The sequence below is a fragment of the Lynx rufus genome, unplaced genomic scaffold, assembly GCF_022079265.1.
Source record: "Lynx rufus isolate CCGP_SWC_20201006 ecotype Redwood Valley unplaced genomic scaffold, mLynRuf1.p SCAF_39, whole genome shotgun sequence".
Lineage (NCBI taxonomy): Eukaryota > Metazoa > Chordata > Mammalia > Carnivora > Felidae > Lynx > Lynx rufus.
Window position 1 is genome coordinate 68943 of NW_025814855.1, and position 20285 is coordinate 89227.

A 20285-nucleotide genomic window follows, 5' to 3' on the forward strand; every position below is an offset into this window, starting at 1 on the left:
TTCCTTTATTTCAACTGCTTCAAGATATATGCTGGCAATCATACTCCAAGCTTATGGTTCCCCGATATGCATCTAAAGAGTCTCGTCACTGAGGCTTTATTAAACGGTGATAAATGGTGTTTCCCTAGCAACAGCTAGCCCCTCAAGGTCCTGGAAACCTTGTTTCCAAAATTCCTTAAAGACATACTCTATCCCTGACCCCCTCCCAACCTGAGGGTATATAATGAGTTACCTGTCACAACCTCAGTGTAGCTCTTCCTGCCCACAGGTCCTGTCCCCAAGCTTTAATAAAATCATCTTTTTGCACCAGAGACATCCTCAAGAATCCTTTCTTGGTCATTGGCTCTGACCCCACGAACCCCCCCCCCGCCATCACCCCAAAACTTCATCATAGAGGACAGACTAGAAGAGAAAGATGGAAACTAAAAACAATTGCAGGGCAGCCAGCATGGGTCAGGTGCAGGGATAGCAACAGTTGACACCTACGTTGGAAGGCCTTCCTTTCCCCCATGGCAGATTCCTACAGAGCCCGAGAGGCTCAGCTCATACCAATTAGCCAAGATCAACAAATGTCAAGTAGAGATGTCCACTCTACAATGTTCAACAAGAAACTAATCTGTGGTGGTCCTCAATGTGATCCCACTAATGTTAACATATTTTAAAGCAACAAAATTCTGAGGTGTATGTGTGTGCATGTATGCAGAAGCTACTGTTATATAATAAATGTTCAGAAACAGGTCCTGAAAAACAAACTCCCAGCAAGCAAATCTGGGGAAAGTAACTGGAGGAGGAGTCCACTTTTTCTTTCATAAATCTCTACACACCGTCTCAATTTTTTTGGCAACGACCATTTGTTACCATTGCAACTTTAACACATAATTTCAGTGCCAGCACATGTTGTTATATGGGTTGGTCAGGGTTCCCAGACTGGGGAACCTCCATCCTCCACCACCACCACCGCCACCACCCCGCCCCCCCGCACACCCACCTAACCACCAGGTGCCCAGAGGCGGTGGCTAGAGAACATTCAGGCCAGCAGGATCAGCACAGGCAAGAGCCATGTGGCCAGGGCGATCCTACAGAGAGTTTGGCAGTATAAGGGTCTGGATTTTAATTGCCATGTGCGGGGAGCACCCCTCCCCATCACTCTCACAGATGAACGCACAAGTAGTGGGAGCAAAAAGGAACTCAGGTCTGGACTGAGGAAATCCAGAGACTCCCCAGAGGAAGTGAGAAGTTTTGAGGGTGCAGGTTGGGTGTGAATCTAAAAAGGAAGTACCCGAGGGAAGCCCAGAAAATTGGCTCGTGTAGGATAACAGCGCCAACCGGCTGATGGAACCGCAAAGGGTGGCGAGAGCTGACCTCAGCCCGGAACCACTTCCGGGCCAGGACCCTCACACACAAGGCTCTAGGGCCAAGGGGCCCCTGAGCCGCCTCTCCCGGAGGACTAGCTGGGCTCCCAGGGAAACGGGTGGTGCTTCTCTGCACCACCTCCCCTGCTGTCCTCCACCGGCTGCGCACCCTACCTCAGGCTTTTCGGACACTCCTGGCCGGACTGCGCCAGGACTCACCGCCCCAAGCAGCCACACGGACCAGTCCCACCGCGCTTGAACAATGACCAACCACCCTGGGGACAAGAACCGGGAGCTTCCGGGCCCTCTACTGACTGCTTCCGGTGCCTTGTATCCCCCCTACACCCCCCAACTCTACTCGACAACCCACGCAAGCAGGCCAAGAGGTGAGGGACGCGGGTGTGTTGCTCCTGCAGGTCTATGGCAACGGCCCGCTGCCGGAGTTGAAAGGCGTAGGAGGCCGCCTCTGTCGGCTAGGTTCTCTAGGAAACGTAGTCCCCAACGCGTCAGAGATCCAACCTGTAGAGTTGCAGACAGTGCATTTCACAGGAGACACGGGGCTTCCCTGTCGCACCACCAGGGCCCCCCGGAAATGTTCAGGGACCTGCTAAAGGTTGCTAGTTGAACGAATCCAGGGCTCTCCACTCATTTGTTGAGGGCCAGGCGCTGTCCCCGGCTCTGAACAAACGAGCCCTGGAGCCAGACGGGCACACGCATGCCTAGTCTCCGCTATGCAATGTCTGCAAGATCTCCAGTGGCTGGAGTGGATGCAACTACATCTTCCACCCACTGGGCTTTGGCCTCAACGACTCCTGCCTGGTCACCTGCCTCCTTCAGCTGCTGCACCGCATTCAGCCTCCGTTGAGGATATTCCTTCCTCCCATTCCTTAGGCCCTTACAAACCACCCTACCACACTGGGCTGTGTCTGTCAAGCCCTTCTGTAACGTGGCATTTTGAAATGATGGGTTTCCTGATTGTCAACGAGGTCCCTGAAGATGAAGACTGAGACACCACTTCCCCGGAAAGCCTACCCTATCATGTCCATGTCCCCAGCTTGGTGGGGTCCCTCCTGAGTGACCTGTCATAGCCTTGTCACATAGAATGTAACAACCTCTGGACTGGCAGCTCCTGAAGTCAGTCTCACTCACCCTGGAATCCACACCCAGCACATTAGAAGTGCTCATACATTGTGCAACCAATCCAGTCTGCCACCAGAATCCTAAGAAAAGCTTCCCTTCTCCTTCTCATCCCCCTTACCATTCTCCCCAGGAAAGCAAGCAAGGGACCTCATCTCACCTTTCTTCCAGTAAGGCTGATCCTTCAAGCCACTGGTCCCGACCCATGTGATGAGTTCACAGCAAGCCCAACAATGCAATGTTAGCTGAGACAGAGGTAGCAAGAATCCTTTCTCCCATCTTTATTTCTTGGCACGTGTGCGTGTATGTGTGTGTGTATGTGCGCGCGCGCGCGCGCGTGTGCGTGCGCATGTATGCAGACATATGCAGATACCTGTGTTGAAAGGAGTCCAGGAGCCCAGACATCCCTGTCCCACCACCTGTGGCTCATCCAGCTAGAGCACAAGAACACCTTCCCTTGCTGACTGACTGTGGTTTGCTGGCCCAAGCGGTGTTTCGGCAATCAGATGGACACCCCATGATGCCTGTGATTACAGTTTGGGGGGACAGGAAAACAAACTGTAATGAAGGGAGACAACAAGACTGTCAGGAGGTGGGGCAGTGTCCATCAGAATTAGAGCTTTGGGTCTAACATCTGAGAGGCTAGGCTATAACCAATGCACTGGGAGCTAACTCTGAGGTGACCACTGAGCTCTTAGGAGTGGATGGTATTTTCCAAAGAGCACCAGAACCAGGAGACTGTCAGAATCACAAAAAGCTCAGAGGCTGGAGGGAAACCAAGACACCATGCCACAGAAATTCAGAGAAGAAAACATTTCCAAACCAAGCAAGTGATCCCTGGTATCAACAGTCACGGTGAGCCAAAGTGCTCTGGCACTGAGACGACAGAGGCCGTGGAAGCCAGAAGAGGTAAGGATGGCATGGAAAGTGAGAAAGGACATGCCGAGAGCAGGAAACCCTCATCTAAAGTTGGCTAGGAAGGGTAACAATGGTGCAGGGAGAGGTCAGGTTTGGAAAATGGAAGAGGCTGGTCTCAGTTCTGGCCCCTCACAAGGAAAACCACTCTGGCAGACTGTGCAGGGCAACTACCATACTACAGGGTGTATCTCTGTCATGGGTGAGCACTCCTGGGCCCTGCATCTCATCTGCCAATCAGAAGACACCACCCTTCTGTTCCCCAAGCCTAGAGTCGTGGGTCACTATACAAAGACCACAGAGCATGAGATATGAGAACCATGGGGAAGAAGAGCAGTATCTTACCTCCAGAAACAAAACACCATTAGACAGAACTCATGTGAGGTCAAGTCCAAGCCCCAAATCATATAGGACAGCCAGAGGTCTGACCTTCAGGACCTGTGCCCTTAGCCACTTGCCCACCCTCTATGGGACCCCCTTGGAGCAATGGCAGGCTTCCTGCCGACTCCCTTGCTGCCACCACCACAGGGCCTCCTGAGGATGCAGCTGCCCGAGACTGTCGCCTCCTTTCCCGGTGTAGCTCCCGGAGGCGAGCAAGGGCACAGTGGACACCCCGGGAGACCCGCAGGCTGCGCTCCCGGTTTGGATCATTCTCTATGAGGACCTGTAAACCAGCAGCAAAGTGAGACAGAGCCTGGGCGAGATGCTCAGGGCTCAGAGCACCCACACCAGCTTCCTCAGTGCCTGCACCCACCACAGCCTCCGTGAAATCTGGCTCTTGTTTTCTAGAGACCAGGCCATTCCCTGTCTCCCAGGGCAGCCCAGAACCACTCATGTCCCCATCCTTTGCATCCTGGGGGATGCTGTGGGGTGGGGGCTCCCCATGGGCCTGCAGCAGGCTGGCAACATCAGCCTCAGCCGCATCTCCAAGGCCCACATGCCGAGCTAGTGCCACAATGCTGCGGCGGAGCTGAGGCACAGTGTCAGGCTCAGGGGTGCCAGCAGGGACACACTCAGGCCAGAGCTTCCTCCAGGCGCCGTTCATGGTGGCAGGCTGCAGCTCTGCCCAGGCTTCAGCTATATTGTCCACAGCAGTCACGACAGTATAGCTGCGCCGGAACTCCTGCACAGAGGGTCGGTCTTCACCAGTCGTCTCCTGGACCAGCTGGCTGAGCGTGCGGCGCAGGTAATAGGCCTTGAATGTGGCAATGACACCCTGGTTCATGGGCTGGATCAGGGCCGATGTGTTCTTGGGCAGGAACTCAACCCTCACGTGGGCTGAGAGGCCACCCAGGTGAGCAGGGTGGCAGGGCGCACCATCCAGGAGCAATAGGGCACGGTGTGGGAGGCCACGGCTGGCACAGTAGCTCTCCACAGCAGGACAGAAGCAGCCAGTAAACCACTCCTGGAAGATGCTGGGTGTCAGCCAGTCGTTGCGGTTGGAGCGCCAGACCACAGGAAGGCTGGCCTTGGAGCAGCCCTTGAGGGCACGTGGATTCTCCGAGGGGTACACTAGCAGAGGCTTCAGCTTAAAGTCACCAGCTGCGTTGCCACCAAGCAGCAGGGTCAAGTGGTCCTTAGAGGCCTTGAGGCCAGGCCCGGCTGCCCCCTCCAGGGCCAGCAACATGCGCTCTGGCAGCCGCTTCCAGAACAGGCCTGTCTCATCCACGTTGAAAACTTGGTGTGGTGAGTAACAGCCCTCCTCCAGAATGGTGCGCAGCACTGGGGGATAGTGGGCAGCAGCCTGGGTGTCAGCCACAGCCGGCTCATCTGTCAAAAGCACATTGTTGCGAGCCTTGAATCGGGCAAACCAGCCGTTACTGGCCCCGAAGGTCTCAGCCTGAGTGCCACTGCCCTGCTCATGCTGCAGCTGCACAAAGAGCCGTCGTGCCTTGTCCTGGATGAGCAGTGTGCTGATGGGCAGGTTCTGCCGCTTTTGCTCCTCAATCCATAGGCTCAGCAAGCGTTCCATATGGCCCATCACCACACCCCGGCAGCGGGTCAGCTGCGTGGCACTGACAGGTGTGGCTGCCTGGGAATTGGCCCGGATCTTGTCCTTGTTGACACGGATTGAGGCGACGGTAGAGGTGGCCAGCCCCAAGGCCCGGGCAATCTGAGTCAACTTCTCACCTTCCTCAAACCTCCGAAGCACCTCTAACTTCATATGCAGGGTGATGGACTTTCGGTCCCGCTTGGCACTGTGGCGGAGGCCAATCCCACCAAGGGGTGCCTTCCCCGACACCTGCAGGCGGGAAGTTGTCTTCATTCCGCCTCCCTGAGCCACACACCTTGATGAAGCCTCTCCGCACTGCCAGTTTCCACAGTAGCTACCAGTGTGCCCACAAGGGCAGCCTCTTGGCCTCTCCTGCCACACCTGCTTCTGCCTGGAAGACAAGGACACATGGGCGTTAATGTGTAAGCATATGGAAGTCCCAACCATCAGCTGGCCTTTCCGTGCTCTGACACAGAGCACCCAGCTCTGCTGACCACTGCCTCAGAGGCATGCCCAGTCCCTTCTTTCCGTACTGCTAAAAACACTGCACACTCACTTCCAAGTATCCTTTGCATCTAAAGGAGCATGTCACTTAGTTTTAGCTTATGAGATCAAGAGAGGTCTGCTAGGAGACTCTGCTCTCTTCCCCTAGCAAACCTCTTGCAACAAGGTAGTCTAGAAACCCTGGCCCACCTCCCAGACACTAATGAGCAAATGAGGTACCCACTTCCATGCTTCTCACCCTTTTCATGCTTCAAACATCAGTGTGGGTTGCTGAATAATGGTTCCTAAAGACATTCACGTCCTAATCCCTGTGAATAAATTACCTTACCTGGAAAAAGGGACATTGTGGGTATAATTAAGTTAATAATCTTGAGATGGAAAGATTATCCTGGGTTATCCGAATGGGCCCTAAATGTAATCAGAGAAGGCAAAAGATTTCACTCAGAAAAAGGCAATGCAACCACTGAAGCATAGAGGATACAGAAGGAACCAGGGGCGCCTGAGTGGCTCAGTCGGTTGAGCATCCAGCTTCAGCTCAGGTCATGATCTCACAGTTTGTGAGTTCGAGCCCCGCGTCGGGCTCTGTGCTGACAGCTCAGAGCCTGGAGCCTGTTTCAGATTCTGTGTCTCCCTCTCTCTCTGCTCCTCCTCCGCTCATGCTCTCTCTCTCTCAAAAATAAACAAACATTAAACAAAAAAAAAAAAAAAAAAAAGGAACCAGCCCTGCTGATACCTTGATTTTAGCCCACTGAGAAACATTTCAGATTTCTGACCTCCAAGACTCTAAGATAATACATCTGTGTTGTTTTAAACCACTCATTTTTCAGTAATATGTTACAGCAATCATAGGAAACTAACACAGAAGAGAACCAACCTAATTTATGCCACAAACTATGGAGCACCTGAGAACAGAAGAGGATGGTGGTTCTCCACACGGCAGCCACAAAGATCCAGTAAGAACTAAGATCCTATCTCCCCTCTGTTCAAGCCCTCCCAGCTCTGAGTAAAAGCCACAATCCTCACCAGATTCTTCAAGTGTCTTAGAGCCTCTTCTTTTATTTTGCTCACTCCTGCCCACATCCCTGGGGCAGACTAAGAGTGCTCCTGACTCAGGGCCTTTGCTCCTGTTTCCTTCAGCCCATGCAGGGCCTGGGCACTTCCCTTATCTGCATAGCTTGTTCCCTCTCCTACAGATCTCTGCTCAAATGTAACCTAATCAAAGAGGCCCTCTCCACCTACATTTTATTATGTATCTGTCACACGCTGCCTGAAGGCAGGAGCTGTGTTGGCTGAGCTCTCCCTTGTGTCCTCAGACCCAAGAATAGTGAATCCAGTAGTCGCTAGCTGATGAAATTATTAAATTAAGTACAGCGGTGGAAGGCATGCTTTTCACCTTGTCCGTTTTGCATTTTGAATCATGTGAAAGTAGCACTGGATCAAAGAGTATACACACACACATATATACACACATACACATGCATATATATGTGTATATACATATATATGTGTATATATATGTATGTGTATGTGTGTATATATGTGTATATATATGTGTATATGTGTGTGTGTGTGTGTGGTGCGTGCGAAATACAAGGGACAAATGACTGGCAGGTTTGTTTCTGCCGTGGCTATGGTATCGATACCTTCAAGGATCCATGGACTACACATGGCTTAAAATAAGGTGGCACATGCCACAGGTCCCCCATGCCTGGGAGGCAGGGAAATGTAGGTGGACATGAGAAAGGCTCCTCTTGCTTACTGAACCACTCACGCGCTGCGCCATTGTTCTTTCAACATCCATGCCTTCCTCTGCTCACCCACAATTTTAAATTAATTCACCCACATGCTCATTCATTCATTCCCTCCCTCCCTCCCACCCTCGTGAGAAAGCCTCCAAACCCGCCGCCGGTGGAGGCTCGCTGCCCAATGTCTCGGTGGAGCCAAGGGCTCGTCCCCTTGAGACTACATTTCCCACAAAGCCTCGGGACCGCCGGAATCTTCGATTGGCCCATTCGCGCTCGTCCCGGCCTGCGCGTGCAGCGGCCTCTCTTCCTTCTCGCCGTTTCGGACCGAGAGAAACGGCGCCCAAGCCCCCGCCACCGGAGCCCGGGCCCCCGCGCGGCTGACTGCCCTCACCTCCGGACCGCGACGCGGGCCGGCTGCTTCAGCTGGGCGGCTGGGGCTGCGGCTCTTCCCCATCTCTTGCCTTACAGCGCCCCTTCCCAGGGGCGGCCGAGCTCAGCCTCCGTGTTGTCGGCGGAGGCGGAAGATTGCCGGCGACTATCGAGATTGGACTAGTCCGCGCGGGGCCAGTCCCCGACGGCGCTCTAGCCCCGCGCTCGCAGGCCAGCCGGGAAATGTAGTTCGACGACGAGGATGCTGCGCGCAGAGCCCAGGCGGGGGCGCCGTTGGCTGTCTCTACCCAAAGCTGACTTGCTTTCTGTTTAATTTCTCTCGAATTTCTCCCGCCGCCTGCTTTCTTTCCATTATCCTCCCTACCTCCTTCCATTCCTAGCTTTGTCACCTCTTTCTCCCAGTTTGTTCCCCATCCTGGAGAATTAATTCCGCTCAGACTGTCAAATCCTTTTTTTTTTTTTTAAGTTAAAAATAAACTCAAGGAGTACATGGCAAACAGTTATTTACCTCATGGAGGGAACTAGCAGGATGACATAGGTGGTTCCGGGAAGATGAGAAAGAACAGAAAGGGTGAAAGAAATAAAGGACACTGAGGGGTGACTGGGTGGCTCAGTCGGTTAAGTGTCTGACTTCAGCTCAGGTCATGATCTTACTTTGTGGGTTCAAGGCCGGCGCCTGGCTCTGTGCTGAACGCTTGCTCAGAGCCTGGAGCCTGCTTTGGATTCTGTGTCTCCTGTCTCTGCTCCTCCCCAGCTGGCACTGTCTCACTCTGTCTCTCAAAAATAAACATTAAAAAAGAAAATTCTTTAATAGAAAAGAAAGAAATAAGGAACACTGAAATAAAAGCCCAAAGTCGAATTGGTGCCCTACAAGCGAGCAGGCCTGGGTGTCTCAGTGTTGTAAGGTTGATACAACTCTTAACGCCAAGCATTTGCAATCTGGCCTGTGAAGAGTTACTTCTTATAGGGAATCAGATAAGCTGAAGTGGGCTTGGTAGACAATGCTAGGAAACGCAGAGAGGGTCCCCAGTCATCCTTTTTTGTCCTATTGTCAATTTTTGGATAAGTTTCCCTAACAAGTCTCCCTCCAACTGTCTCTACTTGCCATCTGTCACCCTTCTCTAGGTCTTTGAAAACTCTCAATCCATCTCTAATTTCTGTCCCTTCCTCTCCTCTTGCCTCTGTATGTCTGTATTCCTTATCTGTCTCTTGAATCTCAATATCTGCACTTCTTGTCTTTGTGAATCTATTCTCACTCTCCCACTTTGTCTCACCTTTCATATCCACCCCTTCTTGATCTCCCTCCCTCTTGCTAACTTTACTGACACTCCTGTCTACCTGGCCCTGACTCTCTGATCCTCTGGCTTCTTATCACATTCTCTAGGTCTCTGAAAGGAGAAATACCTCCCCGTTGACTTTCTTTCCTACCGGTGTCTCGGTCTCTGTATCTGTTCAATTACTTTCACGGTCTCTCCTTGAATCTCTCTGCCCCCGAGTGGGCCCTCATAGGCTTTGGGTCTCTCCCTGCCCGGAAGTCTTCGCGTCTGTCTTTCCTTACTGTCTCGCTCGGTTTCTCTGCTCCGGCCCGCTCCCCAAGCCCTTACCCCACGTCCCCCATCGCCTCTCAGACGGCCAGCGGCTCCTCTGGGTTGAGCTGGAGACCTACTAGTCAGCCCATCCGGTTACCATGGAAACGCCCGGGCCCGCCACGTACACAATGGGACGTCGTCTGGCTGCGCTTACGCGCACGGAGGTCTCAGCCAACTACACTTCCCAGAAAGCACGCGGCCAAGCCTCTCCGAATCTGCCGTCCGGGCGGGCGATGAAGGAGGTGCCCCTTTCGAGGCAGAAGGTTGCCATGGAGACGTAGGTTGCCGGCGCCCTAGCGAGGACGGTGATTGGTGCAGAACCCTGCTAATCCCAGGAACACCCGTAAAGAATTGAGGAAAACGTGGTGGGGGGCATGCGCGGTTGGGAAGGCGGTGCTGCTGTTCGAAGCCCCCAGAGACGCTTACGCACGTCGACGGGGCATGGACGCCTGGATCTGAGGCGGGGAGCGCGGAAGAGGCGGCCGGGCGTGTGATCTGATCGTTGCGAATGCTACACCGGGGAACAGGGGAGGAGGGTGGAAAACGAGGCGAGGGTGGGGGAAGAGCCAGGTGGCACTCGGGCTGAATGCGCGGAGCATTCTGGGAGACCTAGTCCGTCCGGGGAGGGGGAAGCCGGCGATTGCGCATGCTTAGGAGCGCGGAGCGGCCCGCTGAGCGTGGAGGTGAGGGCGGGGACCTCTCAAAGAGGAAGGCTTGGGCGGGGACCCGGGCGGCGACCGGGAACTCTTGGATTGCGGCTCCCCTGCGGGAGTGTGGAACAGGGACCTAAGCACTCCCTCTCGGTGAGCCCGGTGCTGTCGGCGACGCTCATCTATCACTGAAATGCCACAGCGACAAGCTCTCGGAGCCCCGCCCCCCCTTCCCGGTTGCCCTGGCGGCACTAGACCAACCCTGGGAGTGGGAAGAGGGCGCTCTCCCAAGTGGAAGTTGCCCTCCAAGATTTCTGGTAAATGTAGTGCAGAAACCTTCGCAGGGGCTGGCCGGCTTAAAAATGGTCCAACCTTTTCCCAGGGTTTCGGGTTGACCTGGAACCTTCAGGAACGGAATTTGACTCACGGGATCAGGCGACCCTGGAAATCGATTCTTACTCACGTAATAAACTCAGATTTCTTCACAAAGCCTGCACATTAACACCAGCTGCAAAAGGAGCAGCAATGGCAGGGAGGGGGGAGCGCCCCCACTTACAGGGGATCGGTAAGGATGGGGAAACTGAGGTTCACAGAAACTTGCCAAGGTTATGTAGCAAATAGGCCAGATCAGAATCTCCAACCTTGCTTGCAGGCACCCGGTCCAGTGGTCTCGGGGCCTTTGTGGGCCCCCTGGAGCTCCCCCATCACCTCCTAACCCTGCCTAAATCAGGAAACTGAAGAGATGATGGGGCATTATGTGGTGTGATAATAAGTTCGGCTGGTTCAGAATGGGGCTGAATTGGGGGGGGGGGATGCTGTCTGGAGGCTTGGCCACACAGTTGACTTTGCCCCGGGGGCGGCAGGAGGGGGGGGAGGGTAGAGGTGGAGGGAGGCTGCTCTGTAGAAACAAGTTGAGAAGGGAATGGTCTGAGAGACTAGATGGGAGTGTGGGTGGTGCAGTGATGGACTGGTGTTGGAGGCTGAATGGGGGGGTGGAGGGTAGTGGATGTTGTAAATGTCATTTACCTGACAGCCACAGGGCAAGGATGAGGTGGTGCACATAGAAGGACAGGATTTAGAGGAAAGGGGTGCCTTCTATTCCTAAGAAGCACCTTGTGTTTGGAGCAGGGAATACCAGAGACTAGGTCCCAGCTAGAGACCAGAGACTCGGGTGCCTGGCTTGTGACCATCTCTCTGTGCCCGTTTTCTTATCTGCCTTCCACTCGGTGCAGGTCTGAATATGGAACACCACAGCATACAGTAGGTGCTTAGTAAGCATTTGCCGTTTGTCCTCCTCCCAGCAGCCTCATCCTATTCCTCCCCCAGGGGAAGACACTGTCCTCGGAGCCCCCAGCCCAGTCTTTACAATGAGGCCTGCAGCACTAGGCTCCCCAGGTCACACATCCTTGGAAGATGAGCGACCCGTCATGGTGAAGCTGGAGGACTCAGATGAGGAGGGTGACGCTGCCCTGTGGGATCCGGGCCCAGAGACTGCACGCCAGCGTTTTCGACACTTCCACTATGAAGAGGCAGTGGGTCCCCAAGAGGCCCTGGCCCAGCTCCGGGAGCTATGCCGCCAGTGGCTGCAGCCAGAGGTTCACTCCAAAGAGCAGATGCTGGAGCTCCTGGTCCTAGAGCAGTTCCTGGGTGCACTGCCCCCTGAGATCCAGGCCCGCGTGGAGGGACAGCGACCAGGCAGCCCTGAGGAAGCAGCCGCCCTGGTCGAGGGGCTTCGCCAGGAGCCAGGAGGGCCCCGAAGATGGGTGAGTCTGTGGCCCTGAGCCAGGCTCCAGGCTGGAACAGTATCCACCTCTGCCCCACCCTGGGGAGTGCCACGCTTAGCCAGACACCTATTCCTTGCGGTTTAGAAGTGGTCACTTGCAGCAGACCTTGTGTGAGCATAGACGCGTTTCCAGGGCCAGCCTCATTGGTCTATCCCTACATCATGGGCATGGGAAGGGATGCACGGTGGGGAGAGAGGGAGACCACTGGGCATTCCTGGGTGCCTGCGGCAGGAGAGCAACTGCAGGTGGTCCCTTCACTCCTGGCTCAGTCCTGGAGGGAAGTGGGTCCCTGGAGAACAGAGCAGGTCAGGACCCCTGGGGTCCTGTGATGGGGTGGTTGCCCATAAACCCCCCTGCTTGTGCAAAACCCAACTCTCTGCCTGGGCCCTTGATGTTTGGGGGCACCTCCCCAGGTCACAGTCCAAGTACAGGGTCAGGAGGTGCTATCAGAGAAGATGGAACCCTCCAACTTCCAGCCCCTCCATCAAACCAAGCCACGGACTCCAGAACGTGGACCCGGGACACCATCTGAAGCCACACACAAGTCACCGCTGGGCCTTCAGGTGAAAGAGGAGCCCATGGTTACAGAGGACCCAGGTGAGGGCACGCAAGGTATGCATGGCCCAAGGCCTGATTGGGTGGACCAGAGGGGCCTCGCCTCAACAGCCTAAAGGTTCCCCGCTGGATGGAACTGTTCATATGCCCTAGTAGCCCCCACAACCTGCCTAGCTAGTGGCCATCACTACTCCTCACATGCCAAGTCTGACTGTCAACAACTATATTTCTCTGCTCTCCCCTAGCATGGAGTAGTAAGCTATTGGGGTTCTGTGTGTGAGGCACGTGGGATTCACTCCCCAAGGGGATCCATTAGGAGATAATAGCAATCCTCTGGAGAGCAGGCAGCAGGCTTGAATATGGGTTGGTGTGACTGAGGGAGGACCCCAGGGTGCTGGAAGGCATACCCCTCCCCATTTTACTCCTTCCAGGCAGATGCCAAAGTTGGCTTCCCACACCATCCATCATTCCTGTGTGGACCCTAGTGCAGTGCTTCTCTCCACCCTCACTGGCCATCCTACCCAGGACTCATGCAGGGGTACAGAGCACAGACCTGAGCTTGGTCTCATCCTGCTGTAACTTCTCCTGTGGTCTTCAAGGGGGCTTTGCTTTACTCCACCCCCAGGCTGAGCCCTTAGAGATGCCCAGCCATGTCCAGCTCCAAACTTGGATTCCAGCATTTGGCATACCACTGAGGAGGGCAGTGGGGTGGGGACACCCTTGGGCCACCTGACCCCAACCTTCCTCTACAGAGCTTCTGGATTCTGGGCCTCTAGCCAATCCCCAGGAAGCCACTTCCACTCTCCTGCCTAAAGAGGCCCAGGTGAGCCCCATACAGACCATGCTCCCCACCCTGTCTGGGGAGCCTCAGTGGGTGGGGGTCAGATAGGTCCCTCCCTGGACCTAGCTGGGCACAGACGAACAGTGACCACTATGGTTTCAGGATTGTGAGACAGTGCTGGACCAGGCCTCTCCCCACAGCGAGACTGGGCTTGAGGGGCCTTCGTGGAGGGAGCATCCTGGGGCCCTGTGGCAGGAGGAAGCTGGGGGCATCTTTCCTCCAGGTGAGTGAGATGGGACATGGTGGGGCAAGGCCCTCTGCATGGTAGCGGCACATCAACCCATCCCACTCCTGGCCCTGCTCAGGTGGCCCTCTCATTCCAGTATCTCCAAGCTTCTCCATTCCGCGGACCATCCTTGCAGCATGTAACTTTCAGCATCTCCTGTCCTCCTAAGTCAAGCCCTCAGCCAACTTCATGTTCCCTCCAGCTACTGCTCCCCACCATAGTAAAACCTCCTTAGAACAGGGCCTGTATTCCCCACACCCCCGTCCTTTCCCAGCCCTCCCATCCTGGATGGATTCTGAGTTTGCATCCCACTGTCTGGATAGTCGGGGAGGGAGGGTCTGGATCTGGCAAGGATAGTAGGTTAGTAGACAGTGGGCAGGAGGGACCTTGACACGGGTTGAGGATCGGGCAGGACAGAGCAGGAGACTAAAGGCCTTCTGCTGTCCACCTCAGCTTTACCACTCTTGGTCTGCCATCATCCAGTCTCCCTGCGTCTTCTTTCTTGTTTCCTGGACCCCTTCTTTTTCTTGATTTACTCCCTTGTTCTGGGGGACCTTTCTGTGAACTATGGTATGGGAGATAAAAAGTTTTGACATGCTACATCTCTAAAACGCACTGATCTAACATTCTATATTAGGCTAGTTTGGCTGCTTGAGGAATTCTTTTTATTTCGTTTCAAAGCTTTTTCATCATCATTGGTGAGCCCTTTCAACTTGAAATCCATATCACTCAATTGTGGGAAACTACCTCGAATAGTTTCTCTCGTTTTTTTTTTTTCTCTCCATTGTTTTGTTCCCTTGTTTCTGGTATGCCTGTTACCTGGTTCTTGGTTATATTGCTTCCTCAGTATGGTCTCCTACCCTCAACCCAGCCTTTTGCCAGGATGGGGGAAGAGATCCAGGAATCAGAGCTACAGCAGTGCCCACTATTTGCTCAGAATTCTGTGCAGACATCCCAGGTCTGTTCCTTGCAGCAGTCCAACCCAGCTGCTGCTGAACAGCCTCCCCATCCTGCTTGGTGGCCCTGCCTCTTCACCTCCATGGCCAGAGCTACCTGCTACCTCCAGCTCCTGAACTTTTCAAGCCTTCTTTGGGGTCAAACAGGGTTTGGGTTTTTTGGGGTTGGTTTTGTTGTTGTTGTTGTTGTTGTTTGTTTTTCCACTTTCTTTACTACTAGTTTAATATGCGCTTTCTCCAATCTGCTACACAGTTACTATTTGCCCCTTAGCTTTCTGAAATAGAAAATGTTACAGGGTTTGTTTGTTTCCTTTCCTCTCACCTTTGTGGATCTTATGCGTTAAAAAACAAAAAATTTTGTTGTGGTTTTTACTGTTATTTCAGGGTAGAACAAAGTTAAAATAGATACCTTTATTACTTGTAAATCTCCATTTGCTATGTTTTTGTCAATAAGGATCCTAATTCATCCTTTTTCCATAATGTCCTTGTTTCATGGATGGTGATTCCTCCTTTGAGGATTTAGACATACTTTAGTGTCCTTTCCAGGCTGTTTGGCTAGTTTAGTTTCTTCAAGTGTGAATTCTCCAGCTGGTTGTACTGTTGACAGTCTGCCCTTCATAGCTGTAGGAGCTTCTCATTTGTCCCCGCCCTAAGCATCATGCTACGTGAGAAGACTCATAACCTTGAAGTGGAAGTATCATCTGGGCCCCAGGACATTCAGTGAAGATACTTCTGGAGCCCAGCCAAAAGCAAGCACCTTTTTCCTGGTCAGGTATGTGGGTGGACTGAGCTAACCCAGCCCATGTCCTCAACCCCCAGCTTCGTGACAGAGCCTGGCTTTAGACCTGGGGACTAAAGTCACAGGGGCTTCAGAGCTCACTGTGCAGGCTCTGGATTCCTAAGCCCCACCAACTGTCCTTTCTTTCCTTTGGAGCTGTCCAAAACATTTTTAAATATTTTCTCAGGTTCTGTTGTCATTTCTGCATGTTGGAGCTGAGAGTAGGATCTGGCACATCCCTAATCTGCTGTTTTAGTCTTAAACTGGCTGGCCAGGCTGGGCCTCGTACTTTGTTTGACCACCACCTCTAACTTGGACGTGCTTCTCTCTCAGTTCGGAACCCCACAGTCTTTCATCTTTCTCCATCCACACTGGCACCACCACCTCAGACACTTTGGCGGGTTCCTTCTCTGTATCCACACTCTCTCTGTAGACAACCACAGTTCGCATCTTCAAGTAACTGATTCCTTCAGCTACCTTGGTCTCCATTCAGGACTCCTGGCTGCTCCTGTGCAGCCAGTGTTTTCATCGCAGTATTTTTTTTTTAATTTTTTTTTTTAACGTTTATTTATTTTTGAGACAGAGAGAGACAGAGCATGAACAGGGGAGGGTCAGAGAGAGAGGGAGACACAGAATCTGAAACAGGCTCCAGGCTCTGAGCGGTCAGCACAGAGCCTGACGCGGGGCTCGAACTCACGGACCGCGAGATCATGACCTGAGCCGAAGTCGGACGCTCAACCGACTGAGCCACCCAGGCGCCCCTTCATCATAGTATTTTAAATAGCTAATATATTCCCATGTTAGAAAATTCAAAAGGCACAAGGGAGTGTACACTGGAATGCCCCTCCCCTGCCTGTGTTATACAGTCTTGTCCCTCAACAGCCAGCACTACCATCTTCTTGTGTGTTCTTCCAAAAAGATTTTGTGCATAAAAGAGCAAACACAGATTCAGATACATACTTGTTTCTCTTTAAAATACATGTGAATGCCTAATCACCATGTTTCACACCTGACATTTTTCCTGCATCTTCCCACTTCAGCACACAGCAGCAGGTGCCCTCCTCTCTGGACAGCTGCATGAAGCCCCCCTGTGGCTCACTGTGGACACACTTGTTTATCCATCGCAGCTCCTACTTACATTCCTTTGTGTGGATTTCCAGTGGTGAACTGAAAAATCTCATATATAGGTCATTTTGAACAGTGGGGAACACAACTGTTGAAGTGCATAAAAGTGAAATTGCTGATCAGAGTGTGAGAAATTTGCTATTTTAATGTATTTTGCCACACTGGCTTCCCATTTCGCTTACTAGCAAGGCATGCAAACACTTGGGTCCCTCCAGGGAGGGTGTGAGAATGAGAGATGACTGCAACTCTAATATTCAGTGTTCTTCTCAGGAGTGAATTGAGCATATATTATGGGATTTAGTATTAGTTACATTTCCTTTCCTGTTCACCTCCTTTGCCCGTGTTTTGTCAGGTCATTGGTTTTGTTGATTAATTGGAGCTCTTTACTTAGAAGCTTAATTACCCTTTTGCTTCTGGAGAATCTGTCATTCATTTTTTGGCTCTAAGGTTATCAGTGCTGTGCATGAACGATTTCCTTTGACACAGTGTAATTTATGACTTTTCTTTGACAACTTACTGGATTTTCTGTCACCCACTGAAGTCCTTGCTATTCTCTTAGTCTCCTTGCAGCCTTCCTCTTTTTCTAGTCCCTGCTTCTCAGTTGCATTTGCTTACACCTCCTTCCTCACACAGCATCTGATGCTAGAGTGCTCACAGCGTGGCTAGGACCTGCTACTTCTTTCCATAGACACCCACTCTTATTTGATCACACACAGGGCCAGGGCTCTGTGTGCCATGCATATGCCACAGCTGCCATGGTCACATTTCCCTGCAGACTGAGCCCCAACTCCTGAACTCCACAGCTACATGTAGTCTCTGCCCCTCAGATGTCCCATGCACATCTCAGGCAAGGCACATCAGACCAAAGTCGTGCAGCCTGGCCCACTCCCCTCCAAGTTACCTTCCTGTTGGCTCCACTTCCAACCTCCCTCAGACCCACCCACTTCTGTGTATTTGTGGAAACCATCACCACCTAGTGCAAGGGCCACCTGACCCATTTTTGCCCTAGAGCCCTTCCAGAAAGGCGATTTTTGCAAACTTAAGCCAGGCCTAGAAAGCATGTCCCCAACTTCTGAATCCTCCTCCTCATGCAAGGTTCTGTGCCCTTGTCACCTCCTTTGGGAAACACAGATAGAGTCCTTGCCCCTGCCCTTGTTACCTCTGTCTGCCTCACTGGCTAGTTTCAGGCACCTCTAGTTCACTCTTTCCCACCGGCCGGAGTGGGTCGGGAACAGTTCTCTTGGCATGCATGACTGGATCCCCTTGTGCAATGCAGGGTTTGCACTCCAGATGGAAAGTGTCTCTGCTGGCCCAGGCACTGTGAGCCCCCACCTCCATATCCCCTGGGACCTCCGCATGGTTGGCCTCACGGACCAACTCCGGTCACCCTCCCGTGAAAGTGGCTTCTCACGTGCGCTCCTGCTCCCCAGTGGCCCAGGAGGTGAGCAGAACCCCACGAATGAGGGTTCCTGCCAGCTTATGAGCCCTATGCTAGGCACAGCCCGCTGGCGTGCTCCCAGGGGCCGGGGCCGGGGTCGGCCCAGCACAGACCCCGGGGCAGGGAGAGGTGGCCACTGTGACGTGTGCGGGAAGGTGTTCAGCCAACGCAGTAACCTACTGAGGCACCAGAAAATACACACGGGAGAGCGGCCATTCGTGTGCAACGAGTGTGGCCGGAGCTTCAGCCGAAGTTCGCACCTTCTGCGCCATCAACTCACACACACTGAGGAGCGGCCATTTGTGTGCAGCGACTGCGGCCAGGGCTTCGTGCGCAGCACCCGCCTGGAGGAGCACCGGCGTGTGCACACAGGCGAGCAGCCTTTCCGCTGTGCTGAGTGCGGCCAGAGCTTCCGACAGCGCTCCAACCTGTTGCAGCACCAGCGCATCCACGGCGACCCCCCCGGCCCTGGCGGTGCACCCGCTGCACCTCCCGGTGCGCCTGAGCCCCCAGGGCCTTTCCCCTGCAGCGAGTGCCGCGAGAGCTTCGCGCGGCGCGCTGTGCTACTAGAACACCAGGCAGTGCACACAGGTGACAAATCCTTTGGCTGCGTGGAGTGTGGTGAGCGCTTCGGTCGCCGCTCGGTGCTGCTGCAGCACCGGCGAGTACACAGTGGTGAGCGGCCCTTCGCCTGCGCCGAGTGCGGCCAGAGCTTCCGACAACGTTCCAACCTTACACAACACCGTCGCATCCACACCGGCGAGCGGCCTTTCGCCTGCGCCGAGTGTGGCAAGGCGTTCCGCCAGCGGCCCACGCTCACACAGCACCTGCGCGTGCACACAGGCGAGAAACCCTTTGCCTGCCCCGAGTGTGGCCAGCGCTTCAGCCAGCGTCTGAAGCTCACGCGCCACCAGCGGACGCACACCGGGGAGAAACCCTACCACTGTAGTGAGTGCGGCCTGGGCTTCACGCAGGTTTCCCGGCTCACCGAGCACCAGCGCATCCACACGGGTGAGCGGCCCTTTGCCTGTCCTGATTGCGGCCAGAGCTTCCGGCAGCACGCCAATCTCACACAACACCGGCGCATCCACACAGGCGAGCGGCCCTACGTGTGCCCGGAGTGCGGCAAGGCATTCCGCCAGAGGCCCACGCTCACACAGCACCTGCGTACCCACCGGCGTGAGAAGCCCTTTGCCTGCCAGGACTGTGGCCGCCGCTTCCACCAGAGCACTAAGCTTATCCAGCACCAGCGCATCCACAGTGCCGAGTAACCAGCGCTCACGGTACCCTTCCTCTGCGTCCCTCTCTTTTGGCCTTTTGTTGGGGGGAGGAGTGTGTGCGTGTGCACGCACGCCCACGCAGAACACTTACCTCACAGGGTTGTTGTGAGGGCTGTGATCAAGCTTAGGTACAGGCAGGTCCACCCAGGACCTGGATCCCCAGCAGGTGCTCAATAAACAATAGACAGAACCTGGGTCTGGTATCCACCCACTCAATGCCTCCCCAGTAGTTGGGCGGGTCCCTCCATCCACCCCACCCATCTACTACTTCTGCAACCACGCAGTCTCTGTGAGAGCCATGGCCCCCTGCAGGGGTGACTCCTAACAGCATCTTGTGGGTGCTGCCTTGTACCATGCCTACTGTACTATTTGTCTGTGATGCCTTCAACCTGAACAACCTTGGGTCAGGTCAACTACCAAGTGAGGACTGGCCCAGTTTTCCCCAGCCAGCCAAGATCATCAGGTGCAACAGAAGTAGCAAATCGGTGTCCAGCAGGCCAGAGCTAGGGATATGTTTGTAAAACTTTAAACCAAGGAAGCCATTTCTTAGGCATAAAAGCTGGAAGGTTTTATCTAGAAATCTAGATTCTTTCATGCATGTTAACTACCAGCAGGTGCTCAGGTTAGGTTCCCCTTTAGGATAGAACCCCAGCCAGTCTGGAAATTGAAGTCAACTGGCCCCAGGCCACTTCCCCAGCCCTCTAGTAATCATTCACATTCCATGGGCCACAGTCTCCACCAACCCTGGCCAGGTGCACAACCCCCAAAGGCTACCCCACACTGGATGGTCTCTATGAGGAATGTGTTCAGTGGCAAGCCATAGGAAACACAGCCAGCAGCAGCTTACATGAAAATACAGTTGCTGCCATTACGGGTTCAATGTCCTGCAGATTGTGGGCTGGCATCTCTGGAACCCTCTACTTTTCCTCTTGCCCTAGTTATCTGCCCCCTCCATCTGATTGTAGGCCCTTGACCTAGCACCCCTGCCCCCCAAACGGTGGGTATACTGGGCGCCAAAAACAGAATG

At 53.8% G+C, this 20285-nt stretch overlaps 2 protein-coding genes across 6 annotated transcripts; one reads left to right on the top strand and one right to left on the bottom strand.

Annotated features, from left to right (window-relative positions):
* Positions 1-954: 954 nt before the first annotated feature.
* On the bottom strand, positions 955-8658 carry LOC124522758 (tigger transposable element-derived protein 1-like). The gene is made up of 2 exons (XM_047094351.1): positions 8038-8658; positions 955-5788 (listed from the first exon to the last, which is right to left on the bottom strand). The coding sequence occupies exon 2, from the start codon at positions 5668-5670 to the stop codon at positions 3808-3810; it is 1863 nt and encodes a 620-aa protein (XP_046950307.1). The 5' UTR covers positions 5671-5788; positions 8038-8658; the 3' UTR covers positions 955-3807.
* A 1053-nt stretch (positions 8659-9711) lies between these two features.
* MZF1 (myeloid zinc finger 1) lies at positions 9712-19448 on the top strand. Of its 5 annotated transcripts, none has more exons than XM_047094379.1 (6): positions 9712-10592; positions 11602-12038; positions 12473-12671; positions 13367-13437; positions 13558-13678; positions 17817-19448. In XM_047094379.1, the coding sequence occupies exons 1-6, from the start codon at positions 10469-10471 to the stop codon at positions 19247-19249; spliced, it is 2385 nt and encodes a 794-aa protein (XP_046950335.1). In that variant the 5' UTR covers positions 9712-10468; the 3' UTR covers positions 19250-19448. The 5 variants fall into 5 exon arrangements, with proteins under 5 accessions (XP_046950335.1, XP_046950336.1, XP_046950339.1 ...); XM_047094380.1 differs by having other exon boundaries at positions 9713-10592; positions 12473-12656; XM_047094383.1 differs by having other exon boundaries at positions 9715-10428.
* Positions 19449-20285: the final 837 nt, after the last annotated feature.